Source organism: Mytilus galloprovincialis, chromosome 3 (assembly GCF_965363235.1).
Source record: "Mytilus galloprovincialis chromosome 3, xbMytGall1.hap1.1, whole genome shotgun sequence".
Classification (NCBI taxonomy): Eukaryota; Metazoa; Mollusca; class Bivalvia; order Mytilida; family Mytilidae; genus Mytilus; species Mytilus galloprovincialis.
The window spans coordinates 4,242,625-4,270,305 of record NC_134840.1 but is presented as its reverse complement, the minus strand read 5'-3'; the positions used below and the strand labels follow the sequence as shown (position 1 = coordinate 4,270,305).

The following is a 27,681-nucleotide window of genomic DNA, read 5'->3' as shown; positions in this document are numbered from 1 at the left end:
ATGTGTTACTGTAATTTGAATGTCAAAATGACTGAGTGATGTTTTTTTGACACACTGGTCAACTCCACCATAGCGAATCACATGACTTTCACATAATCAGTAAATACCAGCGAAAAATATCTTTAAATTAAGTAAAGAATTGTTGCATAAAAATTAAATACACAGGAAATGGCAAAGTTCATGAAGTCTAGTGGGATAAATCATTTTTACGTTACAAAAAAATCAAAAAGACCAAGTACGCCCTCTACGCCCCTTTGGATCCGCCACTCATATGAGCACATTTTCTAGGCTTACACTATTGTCATTCCCCTGCCTCTGTACCTTCAGAGTATATATTTTCATCGGTAGGACTGTTAGTTACCTAACAAAGTTGAGAAATTGCCTTGTCTTAGAAAAGATGACAAGATAATATTTTTAAATAAGAACAAATTTGTTTTACTCTGTGTCTCCTCTCAGAAAATGATTAAAGGCATCAATAAGTTCTAATCATCATGCACCCTTTTTGTTGATCATAAAATGTTGGGTTTTTTTTTTACAGTTTCCCAAATACTGTTGTTTGAGTAATAATTTTTCTATAGATATTAATTACTTACTTGATTAGATTATTTAAACCAATCAAAATAATACTACTAAAACATCAAAGTCATGATTTCAGATTTTATAAATTTCATCTTATAAGAACATTTAGCTACCTTGGTAATTATGATTCTCACGCTAAAGGAAGATGCTAATTATATTATCTCTTAGCATTTTAAACTAACGTTAAGCCTACTTAAATAATATTACTCAACATCCAAATTAGTCATGCTTATGATTTAATATTGCATTAAAAACACTTACTTAAAATTATGATTCCCAAGCCTTACGAACATGTAATTTATTTATGTCTCTTGCCATTTTAACATTACATTACTTTTAAAGTCCCTATATTAATGCTTATATATAAATTCATGACTTGTTGTACATACAGTGGTTATTATGGTGGAGGATACCGTTCATTCATATTTTACATGTATTGTGTTTTAATGTACAGATACTGTTATAATTTATCGGTCTCATCCGAGTGCTCCAAAACAGGAGGGAATTACGAAAGAAGAAGAAGATTGCCAGATTACATAATTACTACATGTAGTAAATGAGCTATTAATTATGGTATAAAATTCTTTGGACTATTATCTAGTCCTAGGTAATAATAATGAGGATTTTATGTTCATAAGACAACTACCTATTATTTTGTGTGTCCATTTTGTAAATGTTTTACCGACGAGTATCACTTATTAAATCTAAAGAATAATCAATTAGAAAATCTTCACCGAGTTGACATCCCTAGTAAAAATCATTTCTGAAGAGCAATAAATCCTATAAGGAATCAACTGATATTTTTAGTTATTTGTATCTCACTATTAACTATAATTTTCACAAAACATTCAAACAAGGGTAATTAAAAAACAAGGATGAAAATCATCATCTGAGAGAAAAACTCATATATAGATTTAATAGACGATTTTAGCCATTTGAAATATTATGTGTTCTTTTTATTTTCTCATATGCAATGAATGTAATGGAAAATGTTTTCTATAGTACTGAACAGGATAAAACTTTTCTCAGGCCAAGTATTTCTTTATTTGAAACAAAGACAATTCTGCACAATTTTTTGAAAAGTGTAAATGAAACGAAGACTAACTGGGGAAATGAATGGTGGTATTACACCTGTAAAAACACACAAATGCTTTCATGAATTCCATATTACATACAGCTATGTTTGTGCATATTCTTTTGGCATTTGACCTTTATATTTATTTACCACGGAAAGGTCTTATTAGTTGGTTCCCATATATATTGGTGATAATATTGTCTTTTATAAAGTAACAAACAAAATAATTTACATAATGTTTAATTCTGAAAGACTATATTTAGACAATAAAACTATGATTTGAAGCTCATAAGTAAATTCATCACCATTATAATGTTAGTTTAGTACAAAAATGATTGTATTATGAAAACATGAAACTGATTCTCCCAAATCCATGATTACATATTCAAACAAGGACTTTTCAGATTTCCATACTATTACAGCATCCAAAAGAAATATGTGTCCATGGGACACCATCCCTCAAACAAGAATATGTGTCCATAGGACAACATGCCTAACACAAGAATGTGTCCATAAGACATCATGTCTTGAACAAGAATGTGTCCATAGGACATCATCCCTCAAACAAGAATGTGTCCATAGGACAACAAGCCTAAACCAAGAATATGTGTCAACAGAAAAGGCCTAAGTATCATTTCCACAATTCCTTATTCAGTAAACTGCTTTAAAACCTTAATTTGGCAAAATTCTTTGTTAAAGTTTACATCATATTGAACATTTCAGAAATCAGCATGCATTTTTACTCTCTAATATCAGCCACTGTACCTCTAGTAACAAGAGGTACAAAGGATAAAGGACAGCAGGCTAACAGTACCTAATCTGCTGATACAGAAATCAGCATGCCTTCTGACTGTAATATCAGCCACTGTACCTCTAGTAATAATTCTAAACAGCATCATGAACATAGGAGAAAAAACATGATTTTGTGTAATATTCACAATAAGTTTTGTACATAACTTTAACATAGAATAAATAAAACATTGACTGTTAATTAAGATATTATTACATTGTTTTTATCAATACCAAAAATTGAAGCAGTTTGAACAAAGCAATAAATAAAAAAACTTGCATATAAATAATTGCGAGTTAAATTCTTCTTCTACATGGCCAAGAATGGTTTTAAATGGTCTCCCTTTATTTTCTGTTATTGAAGATATACAAAAAGTACTGCAATCATTTAAAAGTCTTTAAAATTTGACAGAAGTCATGTTTCACACTGGAAATATACCTTTGTGTATAATATAAGGATTGAATGTTACAGTTTTGAAATTTTGAATGAGTATTTCTTTTTCCTAAAACATGCTTTTCTATGTGAGTAAACATAGATTATCATGAAATTTAAAAGATTTTTCAATATGCATTCTTTTTAGTTTGTACTTTCAGATATTTTGAGGATATACTTTTTGACAAAATATTCAAAGCTGACAAATCAATAAATGAAAATCATTATTTATGTTGAAGACCTTATTCCTTTTCTATATCTCAACTTTATATCACTTCAAAGTAACAAGTAACACTTTTTTTAACAGGAGCATACCAGTTAATTAGTTGTTGTACGAGTTGAAAGCATCACAGAAATAAAGGGTAAACAAGTTGAAAGACTACAAAAATCAATGGTATACAATACTGTTATCGTTCAAACATTGGAGACAAACTTTACAGTTGACATTATCTTAAATGATTCTCTTTTCAAACTAAAGCTTCTGACAAAGCATAATAGAAAACTATATAAAAAGATTTGTGATCTCTGTCGTTGTAAACAACACATATTTAAGTACAATCTCAATAAAATAGGATCACAAAACTGACATTGTTCATAAGGCAAAAATGACAACAGAAACAATTCTCTTCTACCTGAGGTCTTATTGGCAAAAACAAAATAACAGGTAAATCAATAATAGTATGTGAAAAGATTTTCATGGAAACTTGAATGTGTTGTTGGAACTTCCTAAAAGTTTGATTGAAGTGTTTGAAATGTTTGGAAAACCAAATTCATAGAAATATTAGTAACAAATCCTTTTAGAAAAGCATTTTTTTTTTAAAATAAATGATTGACGACGGTTCTGTGTTTCATAAATTCCCTTTGCTAACTCTTCCAACACGGGGCTGTTATTCCTAGTTAAACATTTGAATTATTTTGAAAATGTGGACTTAAATGAGCAACATTGTTGCCAAAAACTCTAAACTTCAACTGAGGAATTGATGGCCAGTCATCATCCAATCAAAATAGGCATTGGAATTGTTGACGAAACATCATCTAATCAAAAGTAGCCTTGCATTTCATATTGCATTAGAATAAATTAAATCATTGGTATGAAGTTATCTACATAAATAAATGACCACAAGGACAACAGAAAAGCAATAAGGCAGCAACCATTTGATTTTCTGGGGGGGCTATGGTTTTTTTTGGAAAAAAAAGTTTGTTTCCAGTTTTTGGAGAAAAAAATAATTTGTTTTTGATTCTGAGAAAAAAAAATTGTTTGTGTCACCCTCAGCTGCCACTATATGTAATGCTAAAATTGAAAGAAAAAAATTGTTTTCGACTTGTCGCGAAAAAAATAGATTGTTTTTCGCCGCAGGCGAAAAAAAAAGTTTGCACAGAAAAAAAAAACCATAGCCCCCCCCCAGAAAATCAAATGGTTGCTGCCTAATATCTCAGATAATTACAAAGTACATGATACATTTATTATAAAAATAATCTCAGTTTGGCAAGGGCAGTAACTGTAAAACTGGACTGGCCAAAAAGGGACGAAGGAAAACCCAATTTTAGTTAACTATCAGTTAGTATCACAGCTCTTTAATCTTGTTCTGTTTTGTTGTAAGGAGGTAGATCTGGCATAGAAAAATTTGCCCCTGAAACATTAAACCAAATAATGTTAATGCTATATTTCTATTTAATACTGTATATTAAGATTTACAACTTGAAATTGAACAGTGAAATGTTAGTTATTAGTCATCAATGAGTCAGTGGTTAAAATATCACAGAACATCTTCATGATGGTAGAAGTCAAATCCTCACTTTAAAGTACATGCAAATAATAACTGCATCTCTATATTGAGAAACAAATAGTATGAAGTGTATTGTGCTTTTTAAAATAGAACAATGATTTGTAATTAGAATTTTAACCCTCTTGTGAACTTGCACCTTATTTTGTGCATTGCATTTTTTTGCTCTGAAACTTGAGTTTTGTGTATTTGTGAGAAGAGTAAAGATTGATAACTTTATGGATGCTTTAACATTCAACAGCAACTAAAAAACATGCATATTCAGAAGAACATGTGACTGACATATAAATGTGAACTTCTGATGTTCTACATTAGCACATTGATCTGTTTTACCTTTCACTAGCTTGACATTTTTGAAGAGAAACAGCAAATACCAATTTTGATGTCTATGGTGCTGAATGTAGGAGGAATAAATCACCTTAATTGGTAGCACGCTCAACCAGGAGGAATAGATCTAAAACCACCTTAATTGGTAGCACGCTCAACCAGGAGACACTTGCTCATTAAAGTACAGACTACATGAAACTATAAATATGGTGATTGTCATGTGTGCACATTTACAAGTACCTATACTTAATCTTGACTATGACTGTCATGCACAAATAATCAAGTAATAATTGATGGGGATAATAAACTCAATAATATAGTGCTACCTCATTCATCCAACACTTATCCAGTAATAAAGGGTGGGGATGAACAAATTAATAATATAGTGCTTACCTCGTCTATGGTACATTAAGATATAAGCATTTTTGAAATCTTCTTTTTTTGGAGATTGCTGAGTGACATTCTCATCATTATAATAATACCATGTATTATCTAGTGAATGTTTGGTAAAACAAGTATAGTGGCCGGAGTTTAAATCTGAAATAAATGAAATAAAACCTTAGTTTGACTTAAAAACTTGTTATGATTAGAGTGACAAACATAGAGCCTGTTATATGTACTTATTTCTTTAAAACATAATGTCTATGTATAACTAAACTTGATGAAACTTAATGAACATCTTATATAAAAATTTTGTATAAAAAAAAAAAACCAAAACTAGAGGCTCTAAAGAGCCTGTGTCGCTCACCTTGGTCTATGTGAATATAAAACAAAGGAAGCAGATGGATTCATGACAAAATTGTGTTTTGGTGATGATGTGTTTGTACGTCTTACTTTACTGAACATTCTTGCTGCTTACAGTTATCTCTATCTATAATGAACTTGGCCCAGTAGTTTCAGTGGAAAATGTTAGTAAAAATTTACAAATTTTATAAAAATTGTTAAAAATTGACTATAAAGGACAATAACTCCTTAGGGGGTCAATTGACCATTTCAGTCATGTTGACTTATTTGTAAATCTTACTTTGTTGTACATTATTGCTGTTTAAAGTTTATCTCTATCTATAATATTATTCAAGATAATAACCGAAAACAGTAAAATTTCCTTAAAATTACCAATTTAAGGGCAGCAACCCAACAACGGGTTGTCCGATTCATCTGAAAATTTCAGGGCAGATAGATTTTGACTTGATAAACAATTTTACTCATGTCAGATTTGCTCTAAATGCTTTGGTTTTTGAGTTATAAGTCAAAAACTGCATTTTACCCCTATGTTCTATTTTTAGCCATGGCGGCCATCTTGGTTGGTTGGCCAGGTCAGGCCACACATTTTTAAAACTAAATACCCCAAAGATGATTGGGGCTAAGTTTGGATTAATTTGGCCCAGTAGTTTCAGAGGAGAAGATTTTTGTAAAAGATTACTAAGATTTACGAAAAATGGTTAAAAATTGACTATAAAGGGCAATAACTCCTAAAGGGGTCAACTGACCATTTCGGTCATGTTGACTTATTTGTAGATCTAACTTTGCTGAACATTATTACTGTTAACAGTTTATCTCTATCTATAATAATATTCAAGATAATAACCAAAAACAGCAAAATTTCCTTAAAATTACCAATTCAGGGGCAGCAACCCAACAACCAGTTGTCTGATTCATCTGAAAATTTCAGGGCAGAAACGTCTTGACCTGATAAACACTTTTACTCCTTGTCAGATTTGCTCTAAATGCTTTGGTTTTTGAGTTATAAGCCAAAAACTGCATTTTACCCCTATGTTCTATTTTTAGCCATGGGGGCCATCTTGGTTGGTTGGCCAGGTCACGCCACACATTTTTTAAACTAAATACCCCAAAGATGATTGTGGCCAAGTTTGGATTAATTTGGCCCAGTAGTTTCAGAGGAGAAGATTTTTGTAAAAAATTACTAAGATTTACGAAAAATGGTTAAAAATTGACTATAAAGGGCAATAACTCCTATAGGGGTCAATTGACCATTTCGGTCATGTTGACTTATTTGTAAATCTTACTTTGCTGAACATTACTGCTGTTTACAGTTTATCTCTATCTATAATAATATTCAAGATAATAACCAAAAACAGTAAAATTTCCTTAAAATTACCATTTTAGGGGCAGCAACCCAACAACGGGTTGTCCGATTCATCTGAAAATTGCAGGGCATATAGATTTTGACCTGATAAACAATTTTACCCATGTCGGATTTGCTCTAAATGCTTTGGTTTTTGAGTTATAAGCCAAAAACTGCATTTTACCCCTATGTTCTATTTTTAGCCATGGCGGCCATCTTGGTTGGTTGGCCGGGTCACAGGACACATTATTTAAACTAGATACCCCAATGATGATTGTGGCTAAATTTGGTTTAATTTGGCCCAGTAGTTTCAGAGGAGAAGATTTTTGTAAAAGTTAACGACGACGGACGACGACGGACGCAAAGTGATGGGAAAAGCTCACTTGGCCCTTTGGGCCAGGTGAGCTAAAAAACCAATAAAATTAATTATTCCTAAGACAAAACTTCCTTGTTTTTCATAAAGCAATACATTATATAACATTAATGAAATAAATCTGTTAAATTATCTTACCCATAAAATGTGCAATACCTTAAATTACTTCTTGTAATGCATATTCAGTAAATATTCAATTACATACAAATAGTATTTAACAAGATCATATGTTTTTAAACAGCTAATGATATAGGCTATGTAAATTTGTTCCTTTAATATTGTCTTTTGCCATGAAATCCCTACCAAATTGCCTTTGCTTATGAGTTTTGCTTGTTTTTTGTTTGTGGTACCTTAACTGTTAAATGAACATCAACAGAGAAACATGAGACAAGATTCCAAAGATAAACTGAGCAACAACAACATATCAAAGGGGAGTATTCTTAATTAGGCTATTCATTATAACTATCTTTATTTCTATCAAGTATAATAAATATGTACACAAATAACTGCTGTTTTTTTCAGGTTTTCATATTCTTTTTGCTATATTATAAACCAATATAATTTAAACCTACCTCCAAAATGACAGACAATACTGTTTAGATCATAAGTGAGATCACAAGTGACTGGTCCTGATATATGTCGAGGAAGACAAAGACCTTCCAATGGAAAGTCTACTTCACTGTCTACTTTAACGCTAACCATCTCATGGTACACAAATCTGAAGATAAATAATGTATTATTCATTAAAACATTAATAGTTTGTTTAGGGTTCATAGCAAACCTATCCCTGGCCTGCTGTAGCAGAAGTCAGGTTAAAAGTGTAACGTAAACTGCCAAAAAATAAGTCCAATGGTCAATAAGATATGGAAAATTTTAAAATAATTACAAGATCATTTTATGAAGTTTATGGTAATACACAGGTCTACCTACCTTTTTAAATGTATAATCAGTACATCAGGATATCTCCATACTGTCATACTTTTACTAGCACACTGATTCTGTTGACAGCGTGGACAAAACCAAGGATTATGCTTATCTAACGTCTCACTAAAATGCAAAATAGAAGTCATGAGAGCAGTACATATAAGAATCTTTTATCTATGATAGTTACATTAAGTATCTTCCCACCTTATCTACAGCTATCATGAGTCCTTCAATATCTTCCCACCTTATCTTCAGCTATCACGAGTCCTTCAATATCTTCCCACCTTATCTACAGCTATCATCCGTCCTTCAATATCTTCCCACCTTATCTACAGCTATCACGAGTCCTTCAATATCTTCCCACCTTATCTACAGCTATCATCAGTCCTTCAGTATCTTCCCACCTTATCTACAGCTATCATGAGTCCTTCAATATCTTCCCACCTTATCTACAGCTATCATCAGTCCTTATCTTCCCACCTTATCTACAGCTATCATCAGTCCTTATCTTCCCACCTTATCTACAGCTATCACGAGTCCTTCAATATCTTCCCACCTTATCTACAGCTATCATGAGTCCTTCAATATCTTCCCACCTTATCTACAGCTATCATTAGTCCTTCAATATCTTCCCACCTTATCTACAGCTATCATCAGTCCTTATCTTCCCACCTTATCTACAGCTATCATCAGTCCTTATCTTCCCACCTTATCTACAGCTATCATCAGTCCTTATCTTCCCACCTTATCTACAGCTATCATCAGTCCTTATCTTCCCACCTTATCTACAGCTATCATCAGTCCTTCAATATCTTCCCACCTTATCTACAGCTATCACGAGTCCTTCAATATCTTCCCACCTTATCTACAGCTATCATGAGTCCTTCAATATCTTCCCACCTTATCTACAGCTATTATGAGTCCTTATCTTCCCACCTTATCTACAGCTATCATCAGTCCTTATCTTCCCACCTTATCTACAGCTATCATGTCCTTATCTTCCCACCTTATCTACAGCTATCATCAGTCCTTCAATTCAGTGTGCATTTGCAACCTGTTGTATTTATTTTCAGATTGTTTGGTCTTTTTTGCTTTTGTTTCAAATATTCTATTTCCATGTGTAATTATAGATTTTCAATATTGGGTGTCTTCCTATTGAAAAATGTCATGTTCTGCACGTTTCTGTTGAATGATATGTAACTTAGTCAGTTGGTGTCTCATAATAATAGCTGTTCTGGATATGTGTACTTAGTAGACAACCTATTCTTAAACAAATCAATTACTTAATGTGCATCTACTTGAAATGATACAAGAATATTGAAAATCAACCTTCATGATTTAAAATTATTTCTCATATATAAATAAAATATAATACTTGACATTTGTTTTGTATTGATTTTTCAACAAAGAAACAAACCCTCATTAGTGATATTAACTATTAAACTAAATCTACTATTTATTGAAATACAAAATGTTGGCTGTTTAAAGAAAATAAAGTAATAAAGTCAAACCTTTCAGTGAAAGCTTGAATACAATCATATATGGACAATGGTAGAGTGGGTCTAAGATCCATCATGGATGGATGATCGGCAGACGATTCCATTCTCTCTATCACAGATAACCGAACATCATCGAGACAAACACAAAGTGTATCACCAGGGCGTAATGATACTTGTCCATCACGTGGTAAAATACATCCTGTACACTTGGCTGTGTATACACATCTAGAACATCTACTCCCCTAGAAACAAATAAACAATAATACATTCTGAATTTAGAAATAGATGTTTATTTTTCTAAAGTTTACTGAAAGAAATTAAAATGAATGGAAAAATGAATGAACTCATGATAATATGAATATAAAAAAGATGTGGTATGATTGCCAATGAGACAACTCTTCAAAAGAGACCAAAATGACACAGAAATAAACAATTATAGGTCACTGTATGGCCTTCAACAATGAGCAAAGCCCATACCGCATAGTCAGCTATAAAAAGCCCTGAAATAAGCTGGTGTATAAAAGACTAAAATCTAAGTATTTAGTGTCAAGAAAACCATACATAAAAGTGGAAGATATCAGGTTTTATATTCATAAATGACAACTATCACAATAAACATTTACATAAATTAAAAGGTAACATTAGAATAATGTAAAATTAAAGTTCAAACCATAAATATACAAGATTTAATAGTTCAGGTTCATATGATGTCAAATAGATATTTCAAACACTTGCCTTTATTCCACATGTAAGCTAAAAAAAGGGGAGACAATTCAGGTGAACACTTACCTGTGCATCTGTTGTCAACAAACTGAACTGACAAGCATCAGGAACAATCTGTTCAATACTCATACCAGTGAGCTCCAAACATCTGACTAGGGGAGATAATTCAGGTGAACACTTACTTGTGCATCTGTTGTCAACACACTGAACTGACAAGCATCAGGAACAATCTGTTCAATACTCATACCAGTGAGCTCCAAACATCTGACTAGGGGAGATAATTCAGGTGAACACTTACCTGTGCATCTGTTGTCAACACACTGAACTGACAAGCATCAGGAACAATCTGTTCAATACACTCATACAGGTGAGATCCAAACATTTGACTAAATAGATATAGTACACATTGGTGACAAGGGGAGACAATTCAGGTCAACACTTACCTGTGCATCTGTTGTCAACAAACTGAACTGACAAGCATCAGTAACAATCTGTTCAATACACTCATACAAGTGAGATCCAAACATCTGACTAGATAGATATAATACATGTGGGTGACAAGGGGGAGACAATTCAGGTCAACACTTACCTGTGCATCTGTTGTCAACAAACTGAACTGACAAGCATCAGGAACAATCTGTTCCATACACTCATACAAGTGAGATCCAAACATCTGACTAGATAGATATAGTACATGTGGGTGACAAGGGGGAGACAATTCAGGTCAACACTTACCTGTGCATCTGTTGTCAACAAACTGAACTGACAAGCATCAGGAACAATCTGTTCCATACACTCATACAAGTGAGATCCAAACATCTGACTAGATAGATATAATACATGTGGGTGACAAGGGGGAGACAATTCAGGTCAACACTTACCTGTGCATCTGTTGTCAACAAACTGAACTGACAAGCATCAGGAACAATCTGTTCCATACACTCATACAAGTGAGATCCAAACATCTGACTAGATAGATATAGTACATGTGGGTGACAAGGGGGAGACAATTCAGGTCAACACTTACCTGTGCATCTGTTGTCAACAAACTGAACTGACAAGCATCAGGAACAATCTGTTCTATACACTCATACAAGTGAGATCCAAACATCTAACTAGATAGATATAATACATGTGGGTGACAAGGGGGAGACAATTCAGGTGAACACTTACCTGTGCATCTGTTGTCAACAAACTGAACTGACAAGCATCAGGAACAATCTGTTCTATACACTCATACAAGTGAGATCCAAACATCTGACTAGATAGATATAGTACAGGTGGGTGACAAGGGGGAGATAATTCAGGTAAACACTTACTTGTGCATCTGTTGTCAACAAACTGAACTGACAAGCATCAGTAACAATCTGTTCAATACACTCATACAAGTGAGCTCCAAAAATCTGACTACATAGATATAGAACATGAGGGTGACAAGGGGGAGACAATTCAGGTGAACACTTACCTGTGCATCTGTTGTCATCAAACTGAACTGACAAGCATCAGGAACAATCTGTTCCATACACTCATACAAGTGAGATCCAAACATCTGACTAGATAGATATACTACATGTGGGTGACAAGGGGAAGACAATTCAGGTAAACACTTACCTGTGCATCTGTTGTCAACAAACTGAACTGACAAGCATCAGGGACAATCTGTTCAATACACTCGTACAGGTGAGATCCAAACATCTGACTAGATAGATATAGTACACGTGGGTGACCCAGTAAATTCCTTTGTTCTCCTACTGTCTGACAGAAAGTTACATCCACCAGTAACATCCTAAAATATATACATAAAAAAGGCATTGACACAGAGTAATATTATACAAAAGTATTGACACAGAGTAATATTATACAAAAGTATTGACACAGAGTAATATTATACAAACATAAATAAAATAGTTCTAGGTTAAGTATCTTTCTTTATTTAGTACTTTTTTTGTATTTTGAAATAGACAAATGCAATTTTGAAAATAATCCTATTAGTGCATGAAATATATTTGCCACTGGATGTAAAGCAACCAAAAATCAGTAAATCTTGACGGTTCAGAGATGAAAATTACCAACACCCTAAACTAATTTAATGTTGTATTCTACATGAATATGAGCATGAACAAAATTTTTCCTATATGTTTTATACCTTTCCTCATTGTTTTTATCTGAATCAGCCAACTGAGTAAAGTCTTCTGTCATCACTGCAGCACAGGAACACACCTATTAAAATAAAGAGACTACAATCATAAGAATAAAAACTATGTCTAACAGAAAAAAAAGGATGTAATAAAGTTTAAATTTTTTTCCATTTTAAAAACAGTTTGATTCTAACAATATGGATTTCCAGTCTGATATAAAAATACTATAAAAGAATAAAGTTCCCCATTTAGAAACTGTTAGCTTGCATTTACTAAATTTTACTTTTGTGAATTTGAAGATTTGTGTTTATCTTTTGTGTGGTGCATAAAAGCACCCATGTATAGATTTGATCTCCACAACATTACTTTATTTTTTTTTAAATAGTACTCACAGGACAAAGAAAGTTCTCTTGACCATAATGCAGCAAAGACATCTGAAAAGAAAACAAATTGAAATATAGTATGCAAAAAAATCTTGTAAATCTAATAGTCTTCAAAAAAGCTTTTTAATAAAACTTTAAATCTTATCAGTTTAAATTAGCATCATGATGGTATTAATACATTCAATCTCTATTTTCCTCCTTATTATTATTTTTTAATTATGTTCGTCTTTCAATCTTTTCAATACTATGCATTTGTAAATTAAGTCATATGAAATGAGTGACTGGTGAAAAATAATGCTTTTCCAATTCTTGAACCAATGTAGTATATATCATAAACCTAGTCTTCTGTGCAAGATTTTATCATTTTTTACGCAAATATATCGTATAATTGTCAATTATTTTCCTCTGTCTGTTATGAAGTGAAAATATGGCCGCTAATTATTTGTCCTGTTTTGAAGCCGTAGTTTACCAATTGTCACCTTATAGTAATCAACCAACAAAGAAGCATGGATATTGAGCATGTGTATAACATGTACAATCAGATAATAGTTTATTTCAATGACAGATCTATGTGTATTACAATCAACAGATTTTTACAGGAAGGGTCATGCCAAGGTCACTTGCATACGGAAAATATTTTGGCAAATTGCTTCCTGGCAAGCAAATAAAAAAAAGTAAACTTCTTCTAAATGTGGACAAATTAAAGAATTTTCTTCAGAAAAATATATATGTACATAAGTTTTATAATGAAAATTATCCATTTAGTTATAAAAAAGATACATGTATACTTAAAAGGTTTAATCAAGTAATTTCTACAAATTATCTACCTCAAGACAGCTGTGACAGAAAGTAGCTCCACATGTTTTATGAACTAGTAACTCAGAATCAGCCAATTCTTCTAGACATATTGAGCATGATTTCCACTGGTCTACAGTTACAACTCGGTCTTTAGACAGATCTGGACTGACTTTATTTTGATCTGTGGTCAACTGCTTGTCATCATCTTCTAAGGTAGTGACCGAAGACCACTGGACATCCGATACCTCATCCACTATTAATGGTGTGCTACCCTCTTGAAGTGACCACTGTCCAATAGTAATGTCATTTGTGCCATTAATCACTTCAGATTCTTTAGAGTCTGAAAAGATTTGGAAAAAAGTTTTATAACAAGCAGCATTCAAGAAATTTCAAAAAATATAGTAACCTCTTTCTTTGATAATTAAGATGATTAAGAATGTGCATGTTGAAACACTACCTTTACTGAGTTTACTTACAAAATTATGGTGTGGGCATATTTACAACTTATTGACATCTGTGACAGAGGTATCAAAATTTAACATGCCCAGCATTGATCAAAATCATATACCAGGTATCATAAAAAGTTCACATTATAATGAACATGCATACTAACCATCACTGAGATATGACCAAAACTACCTTTATTGAAAAATTGAATGGTTTAACCTGATATGTCTTCACAGAGATATGACCAAAACTACCTTTATTGAAAAATTGAATGGTTTAACCTGATATGTCTTCACTGAGATATGACCAAAACTACCTTTATTGAAAAATTGAATGGTTTAACCTGATATGTCTTAATTGTCTTTCACCATGTCAAATTAAGGGATTTTAGATATGTTTTGCTTCTGACTTACATGTAAAATGGTCAGTACAAGAGAAATAGGTGCATCATACTTTCGTGATACATCGATTTATAAATTATTGGAGATTGTTTAAACTGGTCAAAAATTGTGTTGTCATATCTAATCAGCCTTTCTCTCAGTTTAATGTTTATATACAACATACCCATAGATATTTTTGTATTTTCTGGCCATGAATATTGAAGTGTTGATTCAGTTCCCCAATCATTCTCTATAACAACATCAGGACTAACGTCAGATTCCACAAAGTTATCATTCTCTGTACTAGCTGTTCCCGTAGCAAATGAACTGTTTCCAAAATTTCTGTACAAACTTGATGCAGTAAAAGTTCCAACTTGACTGAAAATGTCATCTGACTTATTTGCTGCAGAGGTCACAGAGGTTACAGAAGAGACTTGTGTTTCTATTCCACTAACACCTGACATCGCTGTAAAAGGGGTAATCTCAAAAGCATATAACTTCCTTGATGAGCTGTTAATGTATCTTAACATAGTTGTATCATCCTGAAAAAAAGGAGATTGGAACTAATGTACCTGTATATTTCTACAGAGAAATCTAAGAAGATTGGAACTAATGTACCTGTATATTTCTACAGAGAAATCTTCCACATTGGAACTAATGTACCTGTATATTTTTACAGAGAAATCTAAAGAAGATTGGAACTAATGTACCTGTATATTTTTACAGAGAAATCTAAAGAAGATTGGAACTAATGTACCTGTATATTTTTACAGAGAAATCTTCAACATTGGAACTAATGTACCTGTATATTTTTACAGAGAAATCTTCAACATTGGAACTAATGTACCTGTATATTTTTACAGAGAAATCTTCAACATTGGAACTAATGTACCTGTATATTTTTACAGAGAAATCTAAAGAAGATTGGAACTAATGTACCTGTATATTTCTACAGAGAAATCTTCAACATTGGAACTAATGTACCTGTATATTTTTACAGAGAAATCTAAAGAAGATTGGAACTAATGTACCTGTATATTTCTACAGAGAAATCTTCAACATTGGAACTAATGTACCTGTATATTTCTACAGAGAAATCTTCAACATTGGAACTAATGTACCTGTATATTTCTACAGAGAAATCTAAAGAAGATTGGAACTAATGTACCTGTATATTTCTACAGAGAAATCTTCAACATTGGAACTAATGTACCTGTATATTTCTACAGAGAAATCTTCCACATTGGAACTAATGTACCTGTATATTTCTACAGAGAAATCTTCAACATTGGAACTAATGTACCTGTATATTTCTACAGAGAAATCTTCAACATTGGAACTAATGTACCTGTATATTTTTACAGAGAAATCTTCAACATTGGAACTAATGTACCTGTATATTTCTACAGAGAAATCTTCAACATTGGAACTAATGTACCTGTATATTTCTACAGAGAAATCTTCAACATTGGAACTAATGTACCTGTATATTTCTACAGAGAAATCTTCAACATTGGAACTAATGTACCTGTATATTTCTACAGAGAAATCTTCAACATTGGAACTAATGTACCTGTATATTTCTACAGAGAAATCTAAAGAAGATTGGAACTAATGTACCTGTATATTTCTACAGAGAAATCTTCAACATTGGAACTAATGTACCTGTATATTTCTACAGAGAAATCTTCAACATTGGAACTAATGTACCTGTATATTTTTACAGAGAAATCTAAAGAAGATTGGAACTAATGTACCTGTATATTTTTACAGAGAAATCTAAAGAAGATTGGAACTAATGTACCTGTATATTTTTACAGAGAAATCTAAAGAAGATTGGAACTAATGTACCTGTATATTTTTACAGAGAAATCTTCAACATTGGAACTAATGTACCTGTATATTTTTACAGAGAAATCTTCAACATTGGAACTAATGTACCTGTATATTTTTACAGAGAAATCTAAAGAAGATTGGAACTAATGTACCTGTATATTTCTACAGAGAAATCTTCAACATTGGAACTAATGTACCTGTATATTTTTACAGAGAAATCTAAAGAAGATTGGAACTAATGTACCTGTATATTTCTACAGAGAAATCTTCAACATTGGAACTAATGTACCTGTATATTTCTACAGAGAAATCTTCAACATTGGAACTAATGTACCTGTATATTTCTACAGAGAAATCTAAAGAAGATTGGAACTAATGTACCTGTATATTTCTACAGAGAAATCTTCAACATTGGAACTAATGTACCTGTATATTTCTACAGAGAAATCTTCCACATTGGAACTAATGTACCTGTATATTTCTACAGAGAAATCTTCAACATTGGAACTAATGTACCTGTATATTTCTACAGAGAAATCTTCAACATTGGAACTAATGTACCTGTATATTTTTACAGAGAAATCTAAAGAAGATTGGAACTAATGTACCTGTATATTTCTACAGAGAAATCTTCAACATTGGAACTAATGTACCTGTATATTTCTACAGAGAAATCTTCAACATTGGAACTAATGTACCTGTATATTTCTACAGAGAAATCTTCAACATTGGAACTAATGTACCTGTATATTTCTACAGAGAAATCTTCAACATTGGAACTAATGTACCTGTATATTTTTACAGAGAAATCTAAAGAAGATTGGAACTAATGTACCTGTATTTTTCTACAGAGAAATCTTCAACATGTACATGACTAGATATATTTTGTGAAACAAATTAGCTTAACACAAGAATATGTCCCTAGTACACAGATGCCCCATCAGCACTATCATTTTCTATGTTCAATGGACCTTGAAAACAGTGGAAATTCTGTAATTTGGCATTAAAATTAGAAAGACCATATCATAAGGAACATGTGTACTAAGTTTTAAGTTGATTGGACTTCAACTACATCAAAAACTACCTCGACCAAAAACTTTAACCTGAAGCATGACAAACGGACAGAGGATAATAATGTCCATCAATGGGGCATAATAAAAATATTAATGAAATTTTGACACATAATTAACTTGACTTCATGTACATCATTCTATATTATATAAATTTGCCTTTGACAAAATTGAGGAATTTTAGCTTTTCCATTTCAGGTACCAAAAGATGGTTTAAATCTTACTGCCTCCTTTGTTCGTCATGACAGAATATGAATAATCAATCAACTTACAACTATTCTAGCTACATGATGGTCTAAAACTTCCGCCATTATAACATTGTTGTCTGTTTTAGTCATATGACGGAGAATGTCTTTAACTTTACTGATGCAATCCCTCTTATCCATTGTCATGAGATATTGTGTGGGAGTATTGTCTACTGATAAATACATTACACCTGAAAATGTAAAACAAATATTTAACAATGTTGAAGGAGGCTAGAACAGACTTGTAAATGGTTATATAACAGTTTACTTTTACAAATTGTGACTTGGATGGAGAGTTGTCTCATTGGCAATCATATCACATCTTCTTATATATCTATTGAACTAAAGGTTTTTGTTTAGAATGAATATTGTTTTTAGTGCAATGTTATTTAAAAATCTATAATAACATTCATTACATGCATGTTTCATTAGAATCTGTTTGGTTCACTGATTTCCTGCACCATTAATGCTGTCATTGTTTTGACATTCAGTTATGGTTCACTGATTTCCTGCACCATTCCTGCTGTCATTGTTTTGACATTCAGTTATGGTTCACTGATTTCCTGCACCATTCATGCTGTCATTGTTTTGACATTCAGTTATGGTTCACTGATTTCCTGCACCATTCATGCTGTCATTGTTTTGACATTCAGTTATGGTTCACTGATTTTCTGCACCATTCATGCTGTCATTGTTTTGACATTTAGCTATGGTTCACTGATTTCCTGAACATTTTTTCTGTGTTTTACTTATAAATGGACTTAGTTTTTCTACCAGGAAACAATACATTCACTCTGTGGTTAAAGTTTTTAAAATTTTAATAACTTTCTTAAACTATCCTAGATTTGTACTAAACTTGGACAGAAGCTTGTTTATGATCATAAGATAGTAACAAGAAGTAAAGTTTGTAAAAATAAAATTCGATTTATTTTTTTACTTATATATGTATGTACTCGAGATTCCGCCAATATAGACGCACCCCTTGATTGATTGCAAGGGTACAGCGGATCCATGTACACTCCCTAAGGATTAATGGAGATGTGTCCTTTACAATATTATCCCACCACCAGAACAATCCCCACCCAACACCGCCCAAGGGAGCGTGTAGGACACCGGGAAGTTATTATGGTGGAGGAAGCCGAAGTATTCGGAGAGAACCTTCGGGCCACTCGGTGGAAACAGACAAACCAGAGAGATATCAGAAGATTGATCTCTAGGTCAAAGTAGGGGACAACTTTGACCAACCGAGGCCCCTTAAGTACCCATTCTAGTTTAAACTCCGGTCTGGGTACCAGAGATGTGTGTGAGAGGGTGAAAATTACCCTTCTGATGTACTGATATTTTTAGCACCCCGAGTGAGAATCGAACTCGGGACCTTCAGCACTGTAGCCATCGGTCTTAACCACTAGACCACGAACTCATATGGACTTAGTTTTTCTGCCAGGAAACATTACATTCACTCTGTTGTTAAAGTTTTTAAAATTGTTATAACTTTCTTAAACTATCCATACTTGGACAGAAGCTTGTTTCAGATCATAAGATAGTATCCAGAAGTAAATTTTGTAAAAAAAAAAAAAATTTTATCGTATTTTACTTGTAGATGGACTTCTTCTGGACAGTTAACATGGTTAACATTACATACAGTCTGCAGTTAAAGTTTTTAAAACATTTATTAGATTCATAAACTATCCTGGATTTTTACCAAACTTGGAAAATTCTTACAATCAAAAGATAGTATCGAGAGGAAAATTTTAATGTTTTTTTTCCCTCATTTTTGTTGAGTCTGCAACTAACAGCAAACAGTAGGCGAGACACGGGGTTCCTTGGAACCCTTACAAATTTTTCTAAATAGATTTTTGTTGTTTGTTCTTCTTATTCTCTGTTTTTCCATTGAACTAGAAATTGTTAAATCTAGACACTCATCTGTAGTGTTTTTGATTTGTGCCAACATAAGGTCTTTGGCAGTCTCTGATAATTTAACTCATATCTTGTCTAGTCTCTCTGTTATTAAGAGGTTCAATTAGAGTATAGTCACTATTAAATAATGGATGTTAATCTTTTTGAAATTTTGTTTTGTTTTATTTAATTTTATGATTTGCTGTCTCATTAATGTATAAACCATATTTACATCTATCTTAATCTATTTTATAAGTTACTTACAAAGTTGTCTTTCATTTGCTCTTGGAAGAGGAACAGACAGGTACATAAAGGGTTCAAAGGTCACCGATACATGACTGCATTCACCACATGTCACCTGTGAGACCATTTGCATATATGATTATTTTACACATGTAATGCAATTGCACATGGTTCATAAAAAATATTAAGTTCAGTCTTTTCAGTTAAAATTATTATTGATTTATCGACAAATACAATGGTTATTTTTTATGAATTAACTAAATCAATTGACTTCAGGCCAAAATTAATATATTGTTTGTTTCCCCAATCCCGACCCTGTCAAGCCAGGTGTGGGTAGGTACCTTGTAGGTAGGGAGATAATATTACTTTTTTTTCGAAAAGCTGAATCAATATCGGTCGATCCTGAAAGCCTGAAAACAATTGAAAATGAGAAATGTATAAAATAATATTTGACTTAGTTTTGACAATAAAATTTTATGGTTTGGACCATTTATGCAGGGTAGGTCGGGATTGGGGAAACAAACAATATTTTATTTGAGGCCTTACTGTAATTATATCATTTAACTTTTTTTGTTTTATTTAGAGAGCAAGTTACAATTGAAACTTAAAAAGTTTGGGAAGACTGGAACAATTATTAAGCTTTTAAAAAGAGAAATCAAACAACCTGCACTTACATGACCATAAAGGAAGAGTCAACTGAATCACAGAGAAAATGTGAACATATATTCTTAGAATTACAAATATACATTTCTGATGGTTTAGAAAAGAAAGACTTACAGATGACTGATACTGTCCATGGAATGTTTTGACTATTACACTCTGATTATCCATGATATGGTCAAGCCAACGTTTGTCAGCCAATCGGATTAGTTTATCATTGTCCCATTCCCCATCCTCAAAATCTTCCTCTATGTTTAGTTTTTCTGAGGGATCTTGTTCTGTATCAGCATCCTCCTCTTCATCTTGTTCAATAGCATCAACTGAATCCGTATCCTGATCAATCTCTGCATCATAGGCTGCCCCTCCTAAACACATATCCTGTCTTTGTTCATTGCTGTCCTTGAACTGTAGGTGAAGGTTCACCTTTTCTGAAATGACATCCTGATTTGCCATTGACTGATTGCTGGAATCCATAGTAACCATCTGATGTTTTTCATTCATTTTTTTATTTTTTGTCCCTTTTCCTGAAAGACAATCTGTTTCATCAGGACTTTCCGGTAAGCAGTTCAGCTTACTGAAAGCTTGATGCTGAAAATTCTTTTCAAAAGTATCAAATTTGGATCTTTTCACTTTTTCATTTTCTTCATATGCATCACAGTACATATTAACATTCTTATTGCACATGTCAGCATAGATATTGATATCTTTGACCCCCTTTGGACTTACTCGACACCTTTTTAAATCCATTACTACCATTGGTTCATTGACTACATGACTTACACTAATGTCATTGTGAACCACAGGACAATTGTCAGCTTTCGCATACTTAGAAGAGTCAAAATTCAATGAATCCTCTGGGGACTCTGATATAAGAACATTTGTGTTTAAAGTTTTAGTCTCTTTGGCATAAAACTTTTCAATTGAAGGCATTTTCTTCTTAAAAATGGATGTATTATTCAAATGTAAATCTTCCAAAAGTTCTCCATCTGTTGAAACCTTCAATTGAGTCAGCGGCATTGGAAACATCTCATCCTCTTCACTTTGAGTCTGAGCATTGTTTGAAGTAGTTTCCATGGATACAGAAACTTGTCGATGTTCTGTTGTATGGTGCTCACAAGCCAATGCTGCTTGAGAGTTATTGAGATCATTGTGAGTGATAAAGAAAGAAGTATTTGGTCCAACTTTTGTTTGTTCATTGAGGGTATCGAGAAGCAAAGCTAGAAATTCCTGACAATCATGCTGAAAAGAAATTTACAGTCAGTTGATATCAAATTTATACAACTTAACTCTGTACCTACTGTCTCTTGTCTTTTTGTTAGTGTTTCGGCATGCTTGGTGCCGATCTGATGAGTCAAATTTTCCAACTGATTTTTAGAGATTGCTCTTATGTTTTGCTAAGAAATAGTTGAGCACTCACAAACATGGTTAAACCCTATTATATTATTTATATGAATATGTCTGATCTAAGTCAGGAGCTTATTGTAATGGTTAATGGTTGCTGTCTGCCATATAAGATTTTTGTATTCTTTCTTGCACATATCAGACCATTGATTTTCTAACTTCAATCTGTTTGTACTGCCTGGTCCATGTATAATTTACTATAACATATGGATTTTGTTCATTGTTGAAGCCCTACCAGTGCCCTTGAGTTGTTTACATCTTCATCATTTGGTTTCTCGTTGATATTATTTTTAAAAAGCCAAAATAAAATATGTGTCTGTATATTCTTTTTATGTGTATTGGCAACATTTCTCAGGCTCTTCAGAATGCATTTATATTTGAGTTCAATGGTTAACAAATGAAGTTCAGGGAAAAAGTAACCACAAAGTTGATTAATATACAGAAATAAACACTTATGAAGAAATTTTATCAGACAAGTGTTACTTGTCTATTATTCTTGAGTGACCAGCTATGCAAAACATATCATATCACAGTCTGCAAGCTACAAAAAGGATTGTAAACAATTTCTTCACAGTATTTTTTTTTTATTGCATACTTTTGATGTTCTTGAACTATTTTTTTTTGTAAAATGCATAAAATCTTAAACAATTTTAAAATTAAAGGTTACCTGTCTGTAGTCTTTAAACTGTCCATGTATATGTCCTAAAGCTGTTTTCAGATCTTTCGGATAAAGAATAGAAAAGTTTCCACTCCAAAACTTGGTTACAAATAAAGAGAACTGTTCTGCCAAGTTGTGACTCCCGACAGCTTCTAAATGGTGTTGTAGAAAGTACCTGATAACAGGTGGAGTAGCCATTAAACTCTGGAGTCCAGCATTCATAAAACAGGTATTGCCAAGATTGTACAGCCCACATTGACCTGCAGATGCTGTTGAATCTGGAATGAAAGAAAAACATCATTAACTGACAAGTCTGAAACTTCACAAAAGTGTGTTACATCTGCTTAATTTGTAATGAAAATGATCATTTTCATTTTATAACAAAAGGCTTAAATCAATCACTCAATTCATATTCTATTTCTGAATGAAATCAAGAGAATGAAATTCATATTCATTTTCACATACAAATTACAATATCAACACCTACATAATATTTTTTTTTTATTTGTGACTTCCAAATGATCATTCCTCTGTGATTTTTTGTTGATTGAATCTGGATCTTCACATAGAAACTATAATCCAGTCATTCTACATAAAAAGATAAATCACCTAATTTTAGAGTGCACTGTTGCCACTAATTAAACATGATGCATCTAATGACTTCAGATTATATAATTTTTTAATTTATTTGTAGTTGCTAAGTGTGATATTAACGCATAACCAAAATGGAAAAGACAAAAAAAGTCATATTAAACCCTTTATACTTTATACTGTGGGGAACTACAGTATCCTTTCAAAGACACCTGCGTACAGTTAAATTGTTTTATAATACATGTACCTACATGTCATGACATGTAGATGTAGCTTGACATATATATTTATCAAGAATTTTTCATATATAATAGGACTAAATGGAAAAAATATTGCTTAGATCTGGACCGTTATGCAAACCTCACCAAAGTCATTCAATGTAAAATGTACAAGTAGGTCAGGTTCATCTAATTTCAGTGATGACTTTCATTGATTCACATACATTTTTTGTAATGCATCAACTGAAAACAGATCATACCTCTGTCATTTGTAGTTCCATTCATTTGTTCATCAGAACCTTGACATAGGGACAAACTAACAAACATTTGGATGAAACAAAACATGCCTCTCCAACTCACTGTTCACTTTGAAAGAACAAAAATAAATGACCTTGACAATAAACTTGACTATGGTACATCGAAAAAGGAATTTGATAAGTACATGTAATTGACCAAATTCAAACTCTTTCAGCAAGTTATGGTTCTAAAGCAATGTCCATGAGGTAATAAAACTTGCATGACGCAAACTTAATTTATAGAGCAGAAACAAAAATGAGACAGAGAAACAGAAAGATGGACGGACGGAAATAATGGTTTAGGGTACACTTCATGCCTATACTATAGCCAGGTCATTTAAACTAAAATCAATGAAAATATCTATACAAAATGAGAAGCTCTAAATCCCATGGAAATAGAAAAGAGAGTACTTATATTCTTTTATACCTTTGAGATCTTTACTAAAACGTTCACTGGTATAGTCTTCACCACTTGCATTGTTCATTGGACCATACATAACAATTGGACTATTTGTTCTTTCAGGATTTTCTTTAGGGCCATACATGATATCAGGGCCTTCTTCCATTTCCAAGAATGACTTGAATGTGTTACTAGAACTTTCATTATTATCCTCCGTAGACATTTTCTCTGTGGAATCAATTGACATTTGAACAGGTCTTACTTCCTCTGTCTTCTCCTCAGTAGAAGGAAGAGAAGCAGACATGCTGATGTTAGTATGATCTGGTGGCATAGCCATTTAGGACCTGAAATGAACAAGTAATATAATCACTGACTTTGTAAAAAAAAAAAATCTGCTGTAATTGAAAAGCATATTGCACTGGAAACATATTTGTATTAAATTCAATTCATTTATTAATAATGCAGTGTTTACAGTTCAAAAAAATCTCTTTTGGTAAACTATAGCTCAGCATTATCACTGTCTTCCTCTTTTATATTTGATTGTCTAAATACACAAGTTTTTTTGTACATGTAAGGAATTGTTTAATAATAATATATATATTTATATGAAACTTTTAATTCTATCACGTCTGTTAATATTAATATATCTACAATAGGTCTGAACCATTTATTTTTAAAAATATAGTGAGTTTGTGCCAATAAAATATTTGTATGTGTATTATATCTCATTTAGGTGACTGGTCTAAATGTGACAAATCCATAAGTTAAAATGTAATATGTTGTTTGTAAACCAAACAAACAGACGAGATACAATTTTTACAACTTTAATAGTAATTGTCCTCTAAATATATTTATTATTTAAGCTGTTAAATTCATCAATGGTACTGACAGAACTGTCATGGATATCAAAGGGAAGCCAACTGTGGAATTCCTGTTCATTGGTGTAGCAGATTCAGTGTCCAAAATGCATATACTATAATTCACAGTATGTATACATTTTGTAAGTACAATAGTCCATTTTCAAATTACCAACTATTGACTCCAGACTTTATATTTTTTCGACAGGTTACCTTCTCTGTGGCAGGACATCCTGGTACTCGGTCAAGGAAGAGCAATTCAAATAAGTCATTTAAAATTTTAAGGAAAGTTAACTGTTTAATGTGTTCTCAGTGATTTTCCAACCCTCATTTTGGGGCCGAATTTCGGCCCCATTCCCAAAGAGAAATATGCTCTTTTTTTCCCAATTTTCAGCTCTAAAATTCCCAATCGTATATGGACATCGTTGCGAGATTTTGTTATTGTCGTATCTCCGTATCGTGTATTATTTTGTTGACAAATCTCTGAGCGTTCGGGGTATTTCGGGAGTTATCATTATCGTTCACTTAAGACGATGATTGGTTTGCAATCTTTTTTGGATTGCATTGCAATCTACGATATTCTGGTCACGTTTGCGCTTGAAACATCCGAATGAATAATTCAATGACAAAGCAAAAAAATGAGACATAATGTAAACAAAATGAACGTAGATCATGTCTCATAATTCCAAATATTACACAAAGAAGCTAAAGGCGGCGGACGGTAGTAAATGCCGGAAGCTGGAAGCTTTTAGATTCAAAAAGTCGTTTCTACTTCCTTCTGATGAAACAAGTGAAAGAAGGAAAAGACCGACTCTCAGATACAGAACTGGAACAACTAGTTGACATGTTTAAAAATAAACATGAAGGAAAACTTGGAATTATAAATAAAACTAAAAAATAAATGCTTCAGATTTCAAATGTGTCTTTTTAGAATTTCTATAGATTCTCATCATTATAAATAGAATCAGAAGGGATAGGTTGAATATTTTACCTTTCAAGAGTAAAGTTACAAAGCTTGAGTGCATGCAAATGTGTCCTCAGACACATTCAACTTTTATTTTTAATCCTTTTCCTTAAAAAGATAGCTTATTTTGTAGGCAATTCATGCAGTTAATCCTTCTCAGAATGCAGGATTTTGCACCTAATTTTCAAAATTTTCTTGGGGGGGCATGCCCCCAAACCCCCCTAGCGAGGCGCACACGGCTTATGCCGTGTGCCCGCCGTCGTAAAGACCAATCATATTTTTCCCAAACCATAATTTTTTTCCCAATTGCATGGGCCCCAGGACCCTTCCCCTAAACACCAGGAAAATCACTGGTTCTACACTTGACAAAATCATCGGAAAACAGTAAGCTTTCCCCCTAAATTGCACTGATTATTATCAATATATTCAGGGCTCACACTACTTCAGAATCATAGGGAGAAGTGACTTCTCTTTTTGAAACTGATAGGGAGAAGTGGTGAGATTTGAAAGAGAAGTGCTCCTACGCGCACTGCGCTACAATGCTTGGATTTTACTATAGTATATAAGGGCATATGTAAATAATGTTCTTTTTATATCGTTCAATTCATATCTGAGTATACAATTAAAGTAACAGTTCAAATCCAAAGTTGGTGAAGTTAAGGTTCTTGTGAGAAACTACCAACTAAATATCTAGCACTAAAAAGATTATTTTTTTATGTCAAAATTTGAAAAAGATGAAGAAATTATGATATATATTAATTACAATTTAATTAAAAACTATCTTATGTATGAAATTCAGTGTTTCTCATCAAAAAATATATGCAAAGTAAAGCTGGGCCATAATAAATTGCATTAGTATATATAATAGTCTCAGAGTTAAATCAATATTTTGAAACAATTCATATTAATATGCAGAAATCGATGGGTCTCTATGAAAACTGTTAAAATATGGAAAAATAAAGGTTGGCAGGTAGGTGAAACTTACATAAATGAAGAGATAAATGAAAAATGAACAGATTGATGCCCGATTCATATAATTCAAAGGCCCTCAATCGGCACCAGAAGCGACGAAGCAGGGCATCTATTTTGGGTGGGCAAATATCCACTTTTTTATTTGGGACGAGCTCTGACGTCCCACGGCCCCAGCTTGTCTGGTAACACAGCCGTTAGACGTCAGAGTAATCTCGGACTAGCAATTTTGTAATGAAATTCATGCTGAGCTTTATTTTTTATCTTTGGTGATGGATTTCAGTGCACATATAAGGGTCATATCAGTTGTTGCTTCTATCAAATATTTCAAAACTGTCTTGACTGTCCAAGACATATGCGGACGTGTATGCTCTTCGTTTTTATCAGCTGAAAAATTAACGATAAGGTAGTTTTTTTAGTCGTTTTTAGAATCTATTAATTATCTTACATGGTTTTTATGATAATACGCTTAAACCCTAGATAAATATCTTCTTTCGTTTTCAGCATACCTTGAACAAAGGGGAACAACTATGACTTGAAAATCCGTGTCATTGGTGAACAATTTTATCATCGCATATTTGCCTTTCATAAATCGTGCAAGTGACTCTGGTTTTGACTGGCGGTGTTGTCGATTTTTTA

The 27,681-nt window shown here is 32.7% G+C and overlaps 1 protein-coding gene across 2 annotated transcripts; it reads right to left on the bottom strand.

Moving 5' to 3' along the window:
- Window positions 1-1,878: 1,878 nt before the first annotated feature.
- Window positions 1,879-27,640, bottom strand: LOC143066978 (uncharacterized). Of its 2 annotated transcripts, none has more exons than XM_076239870.1 (16): window positions 27,552-27,640; window positions 24,280-24,596; window positions 22,757-23,025; window positions 20,806-21,927; window positions 20,050-20,143; window positions 17,917-18,080; window positions 14,923-15,280; window positions 13,941-14,251; window positions 13,123-13,164; window positions 12,739-12,812; window positions 12,204-12,378; window positions 9,882-10,111; window positions 8,377-8,493; window positions 8,019-8,164; window positions 5,381-5,524; window positions 1,879-4,507 (listed from the first exon to the last, which is right to left on the bottom strand). In XM_076239870.1, exons 2-16 carry the CDS (start codon window positions 24,587-24,589, stop codon window positions 4,452-4,454), a joined length of 3,612 nt encoding a protein of 1,203 aa, XP_076095985.1. In that variant the 5' UTR covers window positions 24,590-24,596; window positions 27,552-27,640; the 3' UTR covers window positions 1,879-4,451. The 2 variants fall into 2 exon arrangements, with proteins under 2 accessions (XP_076095985.1, XP_076095984.1); XM_076239869.1 differs by having other exon boundaries at window positions 27,491-27,601.
- Window positions 27,641-27,681: the final 41 nt, after the last annotated feature.

Coding starts and splice junctions, on each gene's coding strand:
- LOC143066978 (XM_076239870.1), bottom strand. CDS start 24,589: ATGGCTATGCCACCAGATCATACTAACATCAGCATGTCTGCTTCTCTT. Junction 8,494..9,881: donor ATTCAAGCTTTCACTGAAAG/GTTTGACTTTAT, acceptor TTTGCATTTTAG/TGAGACGTTAGATAAGCATA. Junction 4,508..5,380: donor CTTAATGTACCATAGACGAG/GTAAGCACTATA, acceptor TTAATGTTTCAG/GGGCAAATTTTTCTATGCCA.